We start from the raw sequence: 14,466 nt of genomic DNA on the forward strand, positions 1-14,466 counted from the left end.
CAATTTTGAAGAGATCTTTAAAATTGGAGAGCGTGCTTGTACCCATGTTTGCCTATAAGCAAATGCTGATTGCCCACTTATGATTGGAAAACAATAATAGGCAGCTTCGATTTAAATGGCTATCAACATCAGGTTTCCGTTGTTTACCAATCAAACATAACATAATTTACCTGGGCTTTTATTTACCTTATAAATTCTACGACTCTATGGCTTCATCAAGAATTCCATGCTGATGATTAGGAAATACAACAAATACAAAGCTTTTTCTTCTCGATTAAGATTGACCTAGTTGATGTTACACATAATGTTATACTATTACAATTAAATTTAGCTGCTAACTGCTCCCCGTTTAATTGAATTCACTCTCCTTTTAAATATTAAGATTAATACAGAAGTCACGTATTAACCTAATACAAATTCTAATGAGTGCTGATGATACACATTTTTCAGGCTGTTGTTCTCGGCCGTTCTAATCGTTCTAATTTATATGCAAATACCTATGGCTTATTAATGTCGAGACAGCCGATTTAAAATTAATTGTTTTGGCGCCACAAAGCTGTTCGAGTTGTCGCAGCATAATTCACATTCTAGATACAGCCCCCACCAAAAATAAAAAAAACATTCAAAATTCCCCGAATCCCACTAAGGCTTAGAATTTCGGAACTTCAGGTTGGGCGTTTGAAATGCGGTTTTCCGGCTTAATCAATTCCTTATCTGTGGCCAAAACATATCAAGTTTGTTAGGCGACTGTAGCTGCGCTTCATTTGGCAGCATATAAATGGCATGCAAATTTAATTTGACAACTTGACGTATTATGCCAAATCGAAACGAGACTCCAAGACGATTTGTTTTTTGACGACTTTCTTAGGTTTTTATTGGACCATTCGGATTGGCATTTCGCACGTGTTTTCTGGGAATTCCAGTGTGGTCGAATGTAGATAGATAGATAGATATTTTACAGTCTGGATTACTGGCGCCAAAAAGTTTCTTTCAATTTGAGTAACGGCCATCGAGCGATCAAGCGATCAAGCGATCAAACGATCATCTTTCTTTCTTTTTTCACCCGACTAATGATAAATGCCTTTGATGAATTTTAGCGAATTTTGTTTGCTACACAACAGCTTCGCGTCATGGGAGCTTGTTTTTGTGGCCCAGTATTTGGCTATTTTGGGAAATCCCCAAGAGCCATAAATTTCTTCTAAGCGGCTCTTTCTTCTTTCTTGCTATCTTATTTTTGTTTGCCACATTGCGGGGGGTTCTCTTCGCCACGCTTCTCGAAATTAAATTCGGTCCAACCGGATCTAGTTTGTCCAAAACTCTGGGCCTGGTCCCAATAGATCGGTAGCCCTCCGGAGGAAATGGAATCGTCGGGGGAGTGGAACTTTTACTGCCTGGCGAAAAGTGGTATGGCGACTACTGGTTCTACGCCGTTGCATATTAAAAGCTCATTCGGCGGGTTCTTATGCATTAATTATTTTCTGAAAACGAAACAAATGGTGTTAGCTGACGTCAACGGCCGATTTGATGTGCCCCTCTCGATACGCCAGTCAAGAATATTGGTCATTGCACTCTACATGCGCCTAATTAGACACCAGATCGATCCGATCTCGGCTTTCTACCTATGATATCTCGGAATCGGAATCAAAATCGGAATCGGAATTCCTTCAAGGTCAGCTACTTTCTCGGGCAAGGTAAGCAACATTTGTGGCGCCAGCGATGAAAGCCGCTGAACTTTTTGGTAAAAACAACACCTCTTTGGGTGTTCCCGGGCCCCAATTTGCATCAATTTACAACTCGGATTCCCGGTCGAGTAATTTAATATTTAATTGTCCAATAAATCTCGCCGGTTCTTGGGGTAATTTATTCAAAGCATTTGAAGAAAAATGAAATATGCATTCGATCGTCGGGTGGCACTAAAAACTCAAATTGGCCCCAAAAAGCCAGAAAGTAAAGTTTTATTCGAACCTGTTCTATAAACTTTGACGATGTGCTGAAAACTAATTGGTAGATTAGCCTGTCCATCAATAAAAGGCACCTCCCCGAACGGGAAGTTATACTCATATATGTATTTATATGTCCTACACGTGCTGTTCTTGGCCTTTTAAGGGATGATCCGCATCAAAATCAAGGAATATAATGCCTCAAGTAGCAAGTGCTTCGCACCTTCATGTCCAATTAACTTTATTAGTGTTTGTATATTTATAAACTTGAACTTGCCAATGAGTAGTGCAAACATTACGGTCGTGAGGGTCCAAAAATCCCCGACTTTAGGTTGCTCTAGGTTATATATTCCTCAAAAAGTAATTACTTGGATCGCTTGGATATACTCCTTATAAAACATTAGATTAACAATTCATTGACGTACTGCATTCCGTTGAAAAACAAAGCCATTCGCTGTTTGTTTTTACAATTCGGCTGCTAATCAAGTAAATAAAATTAAGGCGATCGCTAATCTCCGGTGTTTTGATTAACAGCCCGAAAACCACTGGCGCCAAGCAAATTAACTCCCATTTTAAATATTTGATTCCATTGGGACTTACGGAGTTTTTGCGCAGATCCAAAAGAAAACAGGAAAATGCTAAGAAAACCTTAAACAATAACATTGATTGAGTCAGCATTGTTGTGATTTTGATCTGGAGCGTAATCTACATATTAATTTTGTTTATAATAAAGAATCAACAAACTTGATTCATCGCCGTTCTCCCGAAATTTGGCCAAAAGTTTCGCTTGGAATTAGCAACAATTTTTGGACTTTGAGGCGTAAATGAATAACTTATTTGAGACGAACTCTTATGGCGCCACTGAATCAGAAAATAAATATTTCGGAGTCCCCCGTTGTTTACGGATCACAAAAATGCCAATGGAGATGGAGATGGAAATGCGCAAAAGCAACTTTCATAAATCCAAAAAAATTCCATCTTTCCAGTTGAATGAAACATTTCCAACTGAGTTTCTGAATTCTTTGGCAATTGCCAAAAGCCAAAGGAAAACGCAAAACGAGTCTTCTAGTGAGAATTCCACTAAAGTTTATACATAATAAATTCGTATTTGTCACCACAAAATTCAATCCACCAAAAGGGTATACCTGTTCTATTCTCCGCCAACTTGGCTTTTATCTCGATTTTCTCTCGCCCAAAAATTATGAAATTCGTGGAAACCTCTTCAGAGTGTTGAAATAATTCATAGCTGGATAGACATAATCTCATATTTCGGGATAGACGCAATCAAAAAAGCCCAATTCCACTTCCGTTTCCCATTCGAAATTTGAACTTTGCTCCAGCTAGGCGCGCCAAATGAAAATCGGCCGACTATCTCAGATTCGGAGATTCCAGCCAGCGTTATAAACGAGATTTTACGACCAGCTTGCTGTCATAACAACAGGCTACTGGAGAAGCGTCTGCCGATCTGATCTGTCCAGTTCGGAGCGGCGGCGATAGCCGGCGAAATATGTATATTTTCGCTGAGCGCGAGCGACGAGGTATAAAATATCACGGCTCCATCAGAATGGATTTAGATTGAAGCGAACATTCAAAGCGCGCAGAACCCAGAGAAACGCAAAAATCGTCATAAAAGAACCCGAAAAGACGAGATTTCAAGATTCGCCAAACGAGACAGATTCAGTGAGAACAAAAGTGCAGTAAAGATTCGAAAACAGAAACGCAAAATGAACCACAACAGCATAGCCCACCTGCTGGGATTGGGAATGGTCCTGTTAATGATGTGGAAGCCCACACCCACGGCAAGCTACGCAGTGGGACAGTTGAAGTACGGGAGGATCGAGAAGTTCCCCTACCAGGTGATGCTCATCGGAAAGCAGCTGTGGCGCAAACGGATTCTGTGCGGCGGCACTCTGCTGGACAGGCGTTGGATCCTAACAGCTGGCCATTGCACCATGGGCGTGACGCACTTCGATGTGTATCTGGGCACCAAGAGCGTGGAGGATGTGGAGCAGTCGGGCGGATTGGTGCTGCGTTCCAGCAAGTTCATCGTCCACGAGCGATTCAGTCCGGAGACGGCGGCCAATGACATTGCCTTGGTCAAGCTGCCGCAGGATGTGGCATTCACGTCACGGATTCAGCCCGCCTCGCTGCCAAGCAGATATCGACATGAGCAGTTCGCGGGCATGAGCGTGGTGGCCAGTGGATGGGGCGCCATGGTGGAGATGACCAACTCGGACTTGATGCAGTACACCGAGCTGAGTGTGATCTCGAATGCGGAGTGCGCCCAGGAGTACGATGTGGTCACGGCGGGAGTGATCTGTGCCAAGGGTCTGAAGGATGAGACAGTGTGCACTGGTGACTCTGGCGGTCCTCTCGTCTTGAAGGACACCCAGATGGTGGTGGGCATAACCAGTTTCGGACCCGCCGATGGATGCGAAACCAACATTCCCGGCGGATTCACCCGCGTGACGCACTATCTGGACTGGATCGAGAGCAAGATTGGTGGCCATAGCCCGGCACATCAGCAGTACCAACAGCCACATCAGCATCACCATCAGTACAGTGATAACAATCTCATTTAAGATGTCTCCCTGGGGATCAACCCACCACTGACTGAATCTTTATAGCTTTATGTTTTTAAAGAAATTCTCCAATCTTGTGATATCTCGTAGCTCTCATTGTTGATAGCTTTAACTATTTAATCATCTATATTTATTTTAGTTGTAAGAGTGGCAGCGGCAGATGCAAATCAAGCCGCAAACAAAAGGAGAGCAACAAATGTTTGCGAAATATAGAGAAATTGTATACGCAGAAATAAAAACAAAAATCAAACAAAAAATGAAACCTGACTCGGCTTTTCTGTCTGTTTAGTCATGCTGATTTTTGTGGAATTGGAATTCCCGCATTTCGGAGGGATCTGAGATCTCGAGCGATAAAAGTGATAATTTCTGAGTGGTTAACTGTTCCGTTTTCTATCCACATTGTTAGCTTGGGGTTTTCTGAACCCCCTCCTGCTGAGATCTTTACATAATTTAGCAAGCCCACTATTATGGGGCATCTGCTGAAGACCACTTACTTTACATAATATTTCGGTGTTGACTTTACACTTGACTCGATCTTCAAGGACTTGAACCCACTCCAGTTGGATGCGGAGCTCCACACGATGACGTCTGGTATTTAGTTCCGTGACGGATGGACGATTCTATTACTACCAGTTTCGAGAGGAGATTGGAGAGGAGCAGTCCGATATTAACAAGATTTTCATTTGTTCGAATTGTGTCAGTTCTATTTTGCGTTCACAGCGAAGTTCGTGACGCACTCTTTCAGTGGACGAAGATTTCTTTCGATGGCAGATTTATCAAAAATTGATATCATCTTATGGCCCGAAATACTTCTGATTTAACTGGGCTCAGAAACAAATCCCCAACGGATTTCAATGGCTCTTGTAGCAGTAGATCAATTAATCCGAAGACTCGCTCTGATTTAAATTCGCCACCAAGCCATATAATTTATTATGACTCGAGCAGTTTATCGGGTGCAACTTGTTAATGTTTAGCAAAGATATATTCACAGAATTTGGAAAGTGCCTCAATAAAATTCTTCTTCGCCGTTTAACCATAAATAAGTAAATGGACGAGTCTCATAAGCATCTATAAAACTCCTTATACAGCAGCAATTAATCAGTATTCGTTCACTACGAAAATCCCCATGTAAATGAGATATTTGGCAAGGTATTTTAGATACGAGGTTAAGTTTGTTCTACTGGACTCCCACAACATTTAAATGCTGATAGCAAACTGGTTCAGTAAACAAAATGGTCTTGTAGTTTTCGATAATAAATCACGTGGCACTCACAGCATTCAAGGCAAATGTTTTCGAATGTTTTCCTTTCGAGCACACGCGCCCTTGGATCATTCAATTAGTTTATGAATAATTAGCAATATTAAAACCCTAAATCGTGCCTAGTCGAGATTAGCATTTTATGGAATAGCTGGGAAAATGCTTACTATCAAATTACAGTCATTACTCAATTAATTATCAGCATTTTATGATCTCCCAGGCAAAACGATCGAAGGGTACAAAAGTTGTTTCTAAACATTCCATTTGTATGTGTAAATTTATTTAAAGCACTAGATCAATTATTGCTTGCAATTGATTGAAGAATAATGCCATTAAATATGGGTAACATAATATAGATTTAGACTAATTTATTTGGTGTTTCGCTTTCATTTGTGCTCAGCTCTGAGATTGTGTGATTCGCTCTAAAAAGTGCACTGAAAATGTTGACTTTGGTACCGGTTTCCAAATGGATGAGTATTCAACTAGCACTGGGCGGCGTTCTGCTGCTTTTTCTTCAGCACACAGTCAATGGCCTGGACGACTTCCAGAAAGATATCGTCCACGTCACGCTCGGCATTGATCTGTGATTAAAATTGAACAGTGCTAATTACTAGGGGACTTTTCCATATTAAGTATAATACTCACCGTCAGGGTCTTGGGCTCGTAACATTCCAGGATAGCATTGGTATTCTGCCGGAAGGTCAGGAGGCGAGCCCTAATGGTCTTCTCGTTGTCATCGTCCCGTTTCACAGACGAAGCTGCGGCACGAGCCATGATGCGCTGCACCATCGTGTCCTCGGAGCACTCAAAGTACAGCGCCAGATCGGCGGGAGCAACGCGCAACTCGAACTCAATGCCCTGGTTCTTCTCCCGCGGATATCCATCGATGAGGAATCCCTTCGAGCTGCCCTTGGCCCGCACGATGGCGTCGTTCAGCAGGGACAGCACCTCGTCGTTGGACACCAAGCCACCGCTGGCCATGACCGCCTGCAGCTTGCGACCCTTGTCCGATCCAGAAGCCACCTACAACATTGAGGTATATTAGAAATTGCGGAAGTAAAAGTAAATCAAATGGTATACATTATTAATATGGTAATTATCCCATTTTAAACATGAAACAATTACAATTCAAAGCTGAATAAACTTGAAATAGTTATAGGCAATAAAAGCTTCCTTTGAATGCGAAGTTAAACACACAAACGTGCTATAAATACGAAGCTGTAATTATCTCGATAGTTTGTTTAGGGCAATAACAAATAGCAATGAATGTACACCGATCCAAATAAAATCATTTTCCAGAATCGCAATACACCCTTGCCATCTGCAAGCAGCAGATAGCCCGACTATTCCAGTGTTTCCGCCTTAATTACCTCATTGCGCAGCAAGTCGCCGCTGCTCAGATGTGTGAATCCGTATTTTTCCACGATTTTGGCGCACTGAGTGCCCTTGCCGCACCCAGGTCCGCCCAAGATCCAGATGATGGGGATTTCAGCCTGTAAGGACAAGATGTGGGTTAGCAGGCACACAACACCGAGGCATAGAAACATCTAAAATTAGCTGGTTTAGTGGTAACACGTACGCAAGCTTAGTTGGATTAAGGGGCGTGGATATTTTGGGGTACAAAAGAGGTTTTTTCAATTTTCAATATTCTCGGATCGAAAAACGTTTGTTTTTGGTGAAGCGGCGGCCAGACAGATAACATGCCATACTACTAATCCTAGAAGTAGGATATAGTGCCCAGTGACTCGGATCCGATCCAGATGGGCTACTTACAGCGGCTCGTGCCCTACGGAGCTCCTCAGCTTTGAGCTTCTCCTCGGCCTCCTTCTTCATAACCTTTTGGTGACACATAAATAACTACACAATCGAGACAGTTGGTGAGGACGGTTAGATATCTCAGACTCATAGTGTTATTGAACTACATCCGATATGTATTTGGCTTTGGTTAATATGTATGTAGTCATTAGTAGTTTTGGGCACTTTGCCAGCGCAAAATAGTGTTCTTGCTACAAAAATGGGAACTTTACGAGTATGTAGGTTATAAATATTACATTGGCCCCCGACATTGATCTTGAACGGCAACCACTGCGTCACACATATCATTCCTATTTGGGGCAATTCGGGGCAATTGGCACCTCTACTCCATTCACACAAATGGTATTGATAATGGCTCGATCTCATCAACAAATATCTAGATAAGTGTAAACAATGGCATCGTTCCCGTGACCATATAGATATAGCGTGTGTGCAGATCAGAATTTGATATAGTATTTAGAAGGCGATTTCGCCTGTTCCGCATTGTCGCACCCGTCGAAAAATGGGGTAAAAAAATGAAAATAGAATCTAGAAAATGAATGAATTCGGATTCGGACAGCTTGATAATGCTCAGGTTATTTGCTGGCACCTATAGATTTTTCGATTTTTCTCAGAGCATAAGCCCAGTGCTTTTCCGTTTCTCAGATGTTGTTTTTCACCGACTTTTCTTATGGCACATTTCTACGCACTTATATTGTTGCGTGCGAGAATTTATGATTTTCAAGCTCATTTACGTAATTCCTCTTCATATGTCTATAGATTGTGTGGTTCAGTGACTTTTCAATGTCATTTCCAAGGATTCCCCGTGGTTAATAATTTAGAACTAACCTTTACATGGTGATTTAACAAGTGTGCAGGTTCCCAAATACTTAAATATAATTATAGAACAATTCTGTTCAGCTAATTCACGTGGATTTTCATGAAACTCGGCTTAATATATATCTTTAGGAAGGTTTTTCATTGCATATTTATTAATTTATTTAATTTGTTTAATGATTTTGCATTCGGAACTATCCTTCACACGCTAATTATATATAATTATATAATTCTAGCAATAACTGCACACATTCCTTCCGCTCAAACGGAACTAAAAACTATCCAGCAAACCTAGAGGAATTTTTATGGAACCCGCCTCTTGATCTCTTTTATGGGTGTCTTTATTTTTTCTTTGTTTTGACAAATTAATAATGCGACGCGACCAAGACTAAAAACCGGCATGACTGTCTAGTTCGAGTAGCGCCAATAAACACATTTAAACTGCTTTTTGGCGACGAGGCTGGGGACTTGTTAATGAATCAAGCCCCGCCAGAAATTCCTGTGTGCCGAACAACTGGTCATAAATTTATTCAAATCGAGATTTTGACGTCAAAATTCGTTCGAGCTTGGAATGTGAAATTTCGGTTTTTATTTTTGTTTGTTTCTATCAGATGCTAATTTGTTTCGTCCGGGCAGGGAATTTCACAGATTCGTAATCGTCGGACTGAGGAGAGGCTCTATTTATACCAGAGCAGTAAACATGGAACAGCTGACCGACCCAAGACATCATCCCCATTCTCGGCTTGAAAAGCTGAGTGAGCTAGCTTGTGGGCCCCCAGAGTTTCTTGATTGCATCGCAGGGCTGCGAGGTCAAGTGCAATGCAAGTGGCTCAAGGTCGATGGGACCCCCCCGAGTTCCCAATTTCAAGCCGTAGCCGTAACTTTCCCGGTTGGAGTGCAAGGCCGATTTAAATCAGTAGTGAAACATTTGGGTTGTGTGGGTTACAAACAAATAAAAATAAATTGGGCATTAAGCAGAAACGAAAACACAAATCACAGCGCCCGCACTGAAACACTCACCATGATGATGATGATGTATACTAGATATACACGTCGCTGCTGCGGGACTTTGGCTGAAGAAATCGCGAGATATTCGGTGGTGTGATAACCGGATGCCTTACTAGCCTTAGCCTTAGTAGCCTGCCTTCCTTAGCGCCACTTGGTCGGTCGATTCTCGTCCAGATTCTCGACTGCTCCGCCCGACGATTTTCCACCCACCCTGTGTGTTGCGTGAGTTGAGAGTGACTGAGTGATTCCGATTCGTTTCGATCCGATTCGGCTAACGGTTTCACTGCGCATAGACACGCGAGCTTTGCTCCAAAGCTTTTCGCCTACCAGTGCTTTTGTTTTGGCCGTTCCGCCTGTAACCCGAACTTTTCAATTCAAATTTTGAGTACAATATCGTAGGTGGTCCAGACCATTAGTCCATGTAGTCCTGATCAAGTTCGAGTTCGATCTATCGTAATACATCAAGTTTGATTAATGCCACTTGCAGGTTTACTGGGCGGTTACCTTGTTCCTTATATACCCTTTCTGGCGTTAGTTCTGTGTATGAGCTCATTTTGATTCAGTTGGTAGGTGGTTGATTCGTAGGTGGTGTTCTCCGGGTCACTAGTCCATGTAGTCCTGATCAAGTTCGAGTTCGATCTATCGTAATACATCAAGTTTGATTAATGTCACTTGCAGGTTTACTGGGCGTTTACCTTGTTCCTTATATACCCTTTCTGGCGTTAGTTCTGTGTATGAGCTCATTTTGATTCAGTTGGTAGGTGGTTGATTCGTAGGTGGTGTTCTCCGGGTCACTAGTCCATGTAGTCCTGATCAAGTTCGAGTTCGATCTATCGTAATACATCAAGTTTGATTAATGTCACTTGCAGGTTTACTGGGCGGTTACCTTGTTCCTTATATACCCTTTCTGGCGTTAGTTCTGTGTATGAGCTCATTTTGATTCAGTTGGTAGGTGGTTGATTCGTAGGTGGTGTTCTCCGGGTCACTAGTCCATGTAGTCCTGATCAAGTTCGAGTTCGATCTATCGTAATACATCAAGTTTGATTAATGTCACTTGCAGGTTTACTGGGCGGTTACCTTGTTCCTTATATACCCTTTCTGGCGTTAGTTCTGTGTATGAGCTCATTTTGATTCAGTTGGTAGGTGGTTGATTCGTAGGTGGTGTTCTCCGGGTCACTAGTCCATGTAGTCCTGATCAAGTTCGAGTTCGATCTATCGTAATACATCAAGTTTGATTAATGTCACTTGCAGGTTTACTGGGCGGTTACCTTGTTCCTTATATACCCTTTCTGGCGTTAGTTCTGTGTATGAGCTCATTTTGATTCAGTTGGTAGGTGGTTGATTCGTAGGTGGTGTTCTCCGGGTCACTAGTCCATGTAGTCCTGATCAAGTTCGAGTTCGATCTATCGTAATACATCAAGTTTGATTAATGTCACTTGCAGGTTTACTGGGCGTTTACCTTGTTCCTTATATACCCTTTCTGGCGTTAGTTCTGTGTATGAGCTCATTTTGATTCAGTTGGTAGGTGGTTGATTCGTAGGTGGTGTTCTCCGGGTCACTAGTCCATGTAGTCCTGATCAAGTTCGAGTTCGATCTATCGTAATACATCAAGTTTGATTAATGTCACTTGCAGGTTTACTGGGCGGTTACCTTGTTCCTTATATACCCTTTCTGGCGTTAGTTCTGTGTATGAGCTCATTTTGATTCAGTTGCTAGGTGGTTGATTCGTAGGTGGTGTTCTCCGGGTCACTAGTCCATGTAGTCCTGATCAAGTTCGAGTTCGATCTATCGTAATACATCAAGTTTGATTAATGTCACTTGCAGGTTTACTGGGCGGTTACCTTGTTCCTTATATACCCTTTCTGGCGTTAGTTCTGTGTATGAGCTCATTTTGATTCAGTTGGTAGGTGGTTGATTCGTAGGTGGTGTTCTCCGGGTCACTAGTCCATGTAGTCCTGATCAAGTTCGAGTTCGATCTATCGTAATACATCAAGTTTGATTAATGTCACTTGCAGGTTTACTGGGCGGTTACCTTGTTCCTTATATACTCTTTCTGGCGTTAGTTCTGTGTATGAGCTCATTTCGATTCAGTTGGTATATGGCGTGCTAGCAGCCTTTCGCTTAAGTTAAGTATCTAATGCACTAGCGTGATATTTCCATGCGTTGCTGACGCTTAACGATCATATCCATGTTTAACTGGATTTCCTGAAACATTGTGTCCGGCTCTTGGCTAGCGTCGATTTTCAAAGTGGCCTGCGGGTATCTTTCCAGAACCGCTTTAGAGCTCTCTATGTACATTGCTAGACTTGGACGCGCAGCGACACTGGATGAACTGCGACTACTTCCGGCTTTCTGATCCAAATCCAGCGCAATAATTAAGTTCGGCGACCCGAAGCCATCCTCCAATATTTCGGCCTCCTCCAAATCGGCGGGGTATCTGAAAAGAGGTATATAGATTATTTTGTGTCAAAATTCTGGCTTCACTTACCCATCAATGACGAAGCCCTTGAGTACACCACGATGGCTCATCAACTGTTTTTCAATCAAGGGTACAATTTGTGGCAAGGGTATTGGAGTTCCTGCTGTTATGAATTTTGCAAAGTTATCGCCAGCAGGGCTATTCGTGGCTATCTGCATTTAGTAGTTATAAGCAAATATCCCCTAAGATGTTGTTTTTGATTACCTCCATTTCGATCAATGCGATGGGGTCTATATGCTTGAAGCCATACTGCTTCTCAATTTTCTGGGCCTGAGTTCCTTTGCCGCTGCCCGGACCGCCCATTATCCACACCATAGGAACCTCCTGTAACATACATATGTGCATTAGATTTATGCTGTAGGGTATTATGAACACCTACCATAGCTGAGCACAAATTTTTCAAAAACAATGCCTTAATATCAATACAAAAATAAACTGTTTCGGTAGGAATTTGGATATTTTGACAAGTTTTGCTCGTACTTTGTTATTTTCGTGCCTGCATTCTTTATAAACAATGCCTGGTAAATAAAATAAACTTTTCGAGCTTTTAAAATATTAACACGTACAATTTATTAAGGTGGCACATCCGCAGTATGGGCAATCATCAACCAATATAGTACAGAAAGGCCTGTATCTGCTTGGATTCGCTTACGGAAATGACGAGTAATGGGGCGGTGCGAAGATTTTGTTGTTTAATCTTGGAGATTTCGTCATGGGTGGGAAACGCCGCCTGTGATGGCAGTATGATTACATTAAAGTTGGGCGTTTTGGGGTCACTTTTTCTGAAGCCCTTATTGTGCAGATGTAGATCAAAGATTATTTTTAAGGCAGAGGGAGTCTCTAATTCTTCTTTGGTATAATCTTGGCTTTTAAGTTGTACCAATTCGAACTTTTCAAAGATCTCTTCGAATTTGGCATAGCTAAATTCGGATTTAAGTTGATCCACTAAACTTCGACCCGGTATGGAAATCTTTTCTTTTTTACTGACGGGTTCTTCAATTGGGCTTTCTTCAGCCATACGTTTTCGTTGTCCGAATTTCAAATCAATGGGCTCTATCACGATATCAGGGTCTTCTATCTTTTGAGATGTTATACGTTCTTTCATTTCTTCCATGCGCTTTTCTGCGATGTGATAAAATGGTGTATTTCTAATATGATCAGGTACTGGTTGATCTGCCACTTTTTCTTTTAGCAGGGCCCAAATACAATCTGCACTTGTAATTTCTTGGGGAATTTCCTGAGGAGGTACATGTTTAACGACGATATAGCCAGATCGGCATAAAGCCGAGTAAACTAGGTAGTTTGTGTACCTTTCGCTTTCCAACTCGCCCAGGAGGAGCACATAAGCTTGCTCGATTGAAACTACTGAGCCGTAATATTCCAGTTGTAAGCGTCCCTAAAAGTATGTTCTATATATGTATATGGTTGGAATATAAAGCGCAATTTTGAGTCTTACAACTTCTAGTAGGAACATTGCTTCATAGTACTCCAAGTACAGCTTTCCCTGCTCGCTGTACCCGAAATTTTCGAATTTACCATCTTTGCGTATGACTTCGGCCACTTGTTGCTCTTCGTTCCAAATGGCAAGGGCCCTTCCTCCAAGTCTTTCTATCCGCGGCACTGACAATTGGGCTCGCAAATATTCTAAAATGTTATCAGCATTTACTTATATATATGGATTTGCAATATTTATAACCAATTCTAACCCTGCGCTCGCTTAAGCTCCTCAAGTTCCGATGCAGTTCCCTCATTTTGGGTTCGTTTTAGACCTCCACTCGCAGGTTCGAACTCAGTGTGACGATGAGCAATGAGCTCCTGGGCACTGGAATTACTTGATTTGAAGCTTAGGTAATGCAATCTCAGTCAGGAGTTACCTTAAATAGCTATTTCTTGGATGAATTTCCACAAATTCCGAATTTTGTGTTTTGGCGTCCATGTCAGAGTGACCAAAGCTAGACCGCTTAAATATACCATCAAGTACCAGCTTACCGATTTCTAACCTGTTACCGATGAATCGATACTTTTGGCGGGTTGTCATCGTATTTGAATTTTTGACTGGAACTATAATTTTTGGACAACTCGCAGAAAGGAATAAGTATACAAGTATTCTCTATTTATAAATCTTTATTCTTTGTATAATTGTAGTTTTGTTAGTTTCGCATAACATACGCTTAACATTTCTTGCCCTCTCATGCAATGGAGCTTGTCGCAATCTCGAACTCGTTTTAATTGATGTCGTATAACATTTTACACCTTGAAAATACACTTATTGTTAGATTTATGAACATTTAATACACCACATTGTTGCTTTTAACTCTTATGCTGTTAACATTTCCTCATCGACTCGACAATTTCAACTTCACGTATATTGCAGGATATTTCTAGTTGGCTTTCTTTGTTTCTTCGGTTTCTGGCTACACCGCAAATGTTTTTTAAACTCTGAACTGCGAAACGACCCCTGCTGTTTCTGTTTCTGCTGTTGTAAAAACTTAAATACAAAAATTATACACTATAACTAACCGTACATTGTATATTGTTTATCATTATGTATATGTACCTATAACTGAT

The 14,466-nt window shown here is 41.6% G+C and overlaps 4 protein-coding genes across 5 annotated transcripts; 1 reads left to right on the forward strand and 3 right to left on the reverse strand.

Annotated features, from left to right (window-relative positions):
* Window positions 1-3,513: 3,513 nt before the first annotated feature.
* On the forward strand, window positions 3,514-4,771 carry LOC6544593 (collagenase). The gene has a single exon (XM_001972477.3). The coding sequence runs from the start codon at window positions 3,665-3,667 to the stop codon at window positions 4,520-4,522; it is 858 nt and encodes a 285-aa protein (XP_001972513.1). The 5' UTR covers window positions 3,514-3,664; the 3' UTR covers window positions 4,523-4,771.
* Window positions 4,772-6,025: 1,254 nt separating this feature from the next.
* Window positions 6,026-11,538, reverse strand: LOC6544594 (adenylate kinase isoenzyme 1). Of its 2 annotated transcripts, XM_026977079.1 has the most exons (14): window positions 11,452-11,538; window positions 11,261-11,395; window positions 11,070-11,204; window positions 10,879-11,013; window positions 10,688-10,822; window positions 10,497-10,631; window positions 10,306-10,440; window positions 10,115-10,249; window positions 9,924-10,058; window positions 9,432-9,867; window positions 7,554-7,637; window positions 7,151-7,273; window positions 6,426-6,803; window positions 6,026-6,361 (listed from the first exon to the last, which is right to left on the reverse strand). In XM_026977079.1, the coding sequence occupies exons 10-14, from the start codon at window positions 9,432-9,434 to the stop codon at window positions 6,263-6,265; spliced, it is 687 nt and encodes a 228-aa protein (XP_026832880.1). In that variant the 5' UTR covers window positions 9,435-9,867; window positions 9,924-10,058; window positions 10,115-10,249; window positions 10,306-10,440; window positions 10,497-10,631; window positions 10,688-10,822; window positions 10,879-11,013; window positions 11,070-11,204; window positions 11,261-11,395; window positions 11,452-11,538; the 3' UTR covers window positions 6,026-6,262. The 2 variants fall into 2 exon arrangements, with proteins under 2 accessions (XP_026832880.1, XP_026832881.1); XM_026977080.1 differs by lacking the exon at window positions 7,554-7,637 and having other exon boundaries at window positions 11,452-11,536.
* A 324-nt stretch (window positions 11,539-11,862) lies between these two features.
* Window positions 11,863-12,263, reverse strand: LOC113563902 (adenylate kinase isoenzyme 1-like). Its single transcript, XM_026977081.1, has 2 exons — window positions 12,103-12,263; window positions 11,863-12,050 (listed from the first exon to the last, which is right to left on the reverse strand). Exons 1-2 carry the CDS (start codon window positions 12,241-12,243, stop codon window positions 11,904-11,906), a joined length of 288 nt encoding a protein of 95 aa, XP_026832882.1. The 5' UTR covers window positions 12,244-12,263; the 3' UTR covers window positions 11,863-11,903.
* A 174-nt stretch (window positions 12,264-12,437) lies between these two features.
* Window positions 12,438-13,864, reverse strand: LOC6544595. The gene is made up of 4 exons (XM_026977078.1): window positions 13,773-13,864; window positions 13,605-13,720; window positions 13,355-13,542; window positions 12,438-13,294 (listed from the first exon to the last, which is right to left on the reverse strand). Exons 1-4 carry the CDS (start codon window positions 13,832-13,834, stop codon window positions 12,503-12,505), a joined length of 1,158 nt encoding a protein of 385 aa, XP_026832879.1. The 5' UTR covers window positions 13,835-13,864; the 3' UTR covers window positions 12,438-12,502.
* Window positions 13,865-14,466: the final 602 nt, after the last annotated feature.

This window comes from Drosophila erecta, unplaced genomic scaffold (assembly GCF_003286155.1).
Source record: "Drosophila erecta strain 14021-0224.00,06,07 unplaced genomic scaffold, DereRS2 tig00000021-arrow-pilon, whole genome shotgun sequence".
Taxonomy (NCBI): domain Eukaryota; kingdom Metazoa; phylum Arthropoda; class Insecta; order Diptera; family Drosophilidae; genus Drosophila; species Drosophila erecta.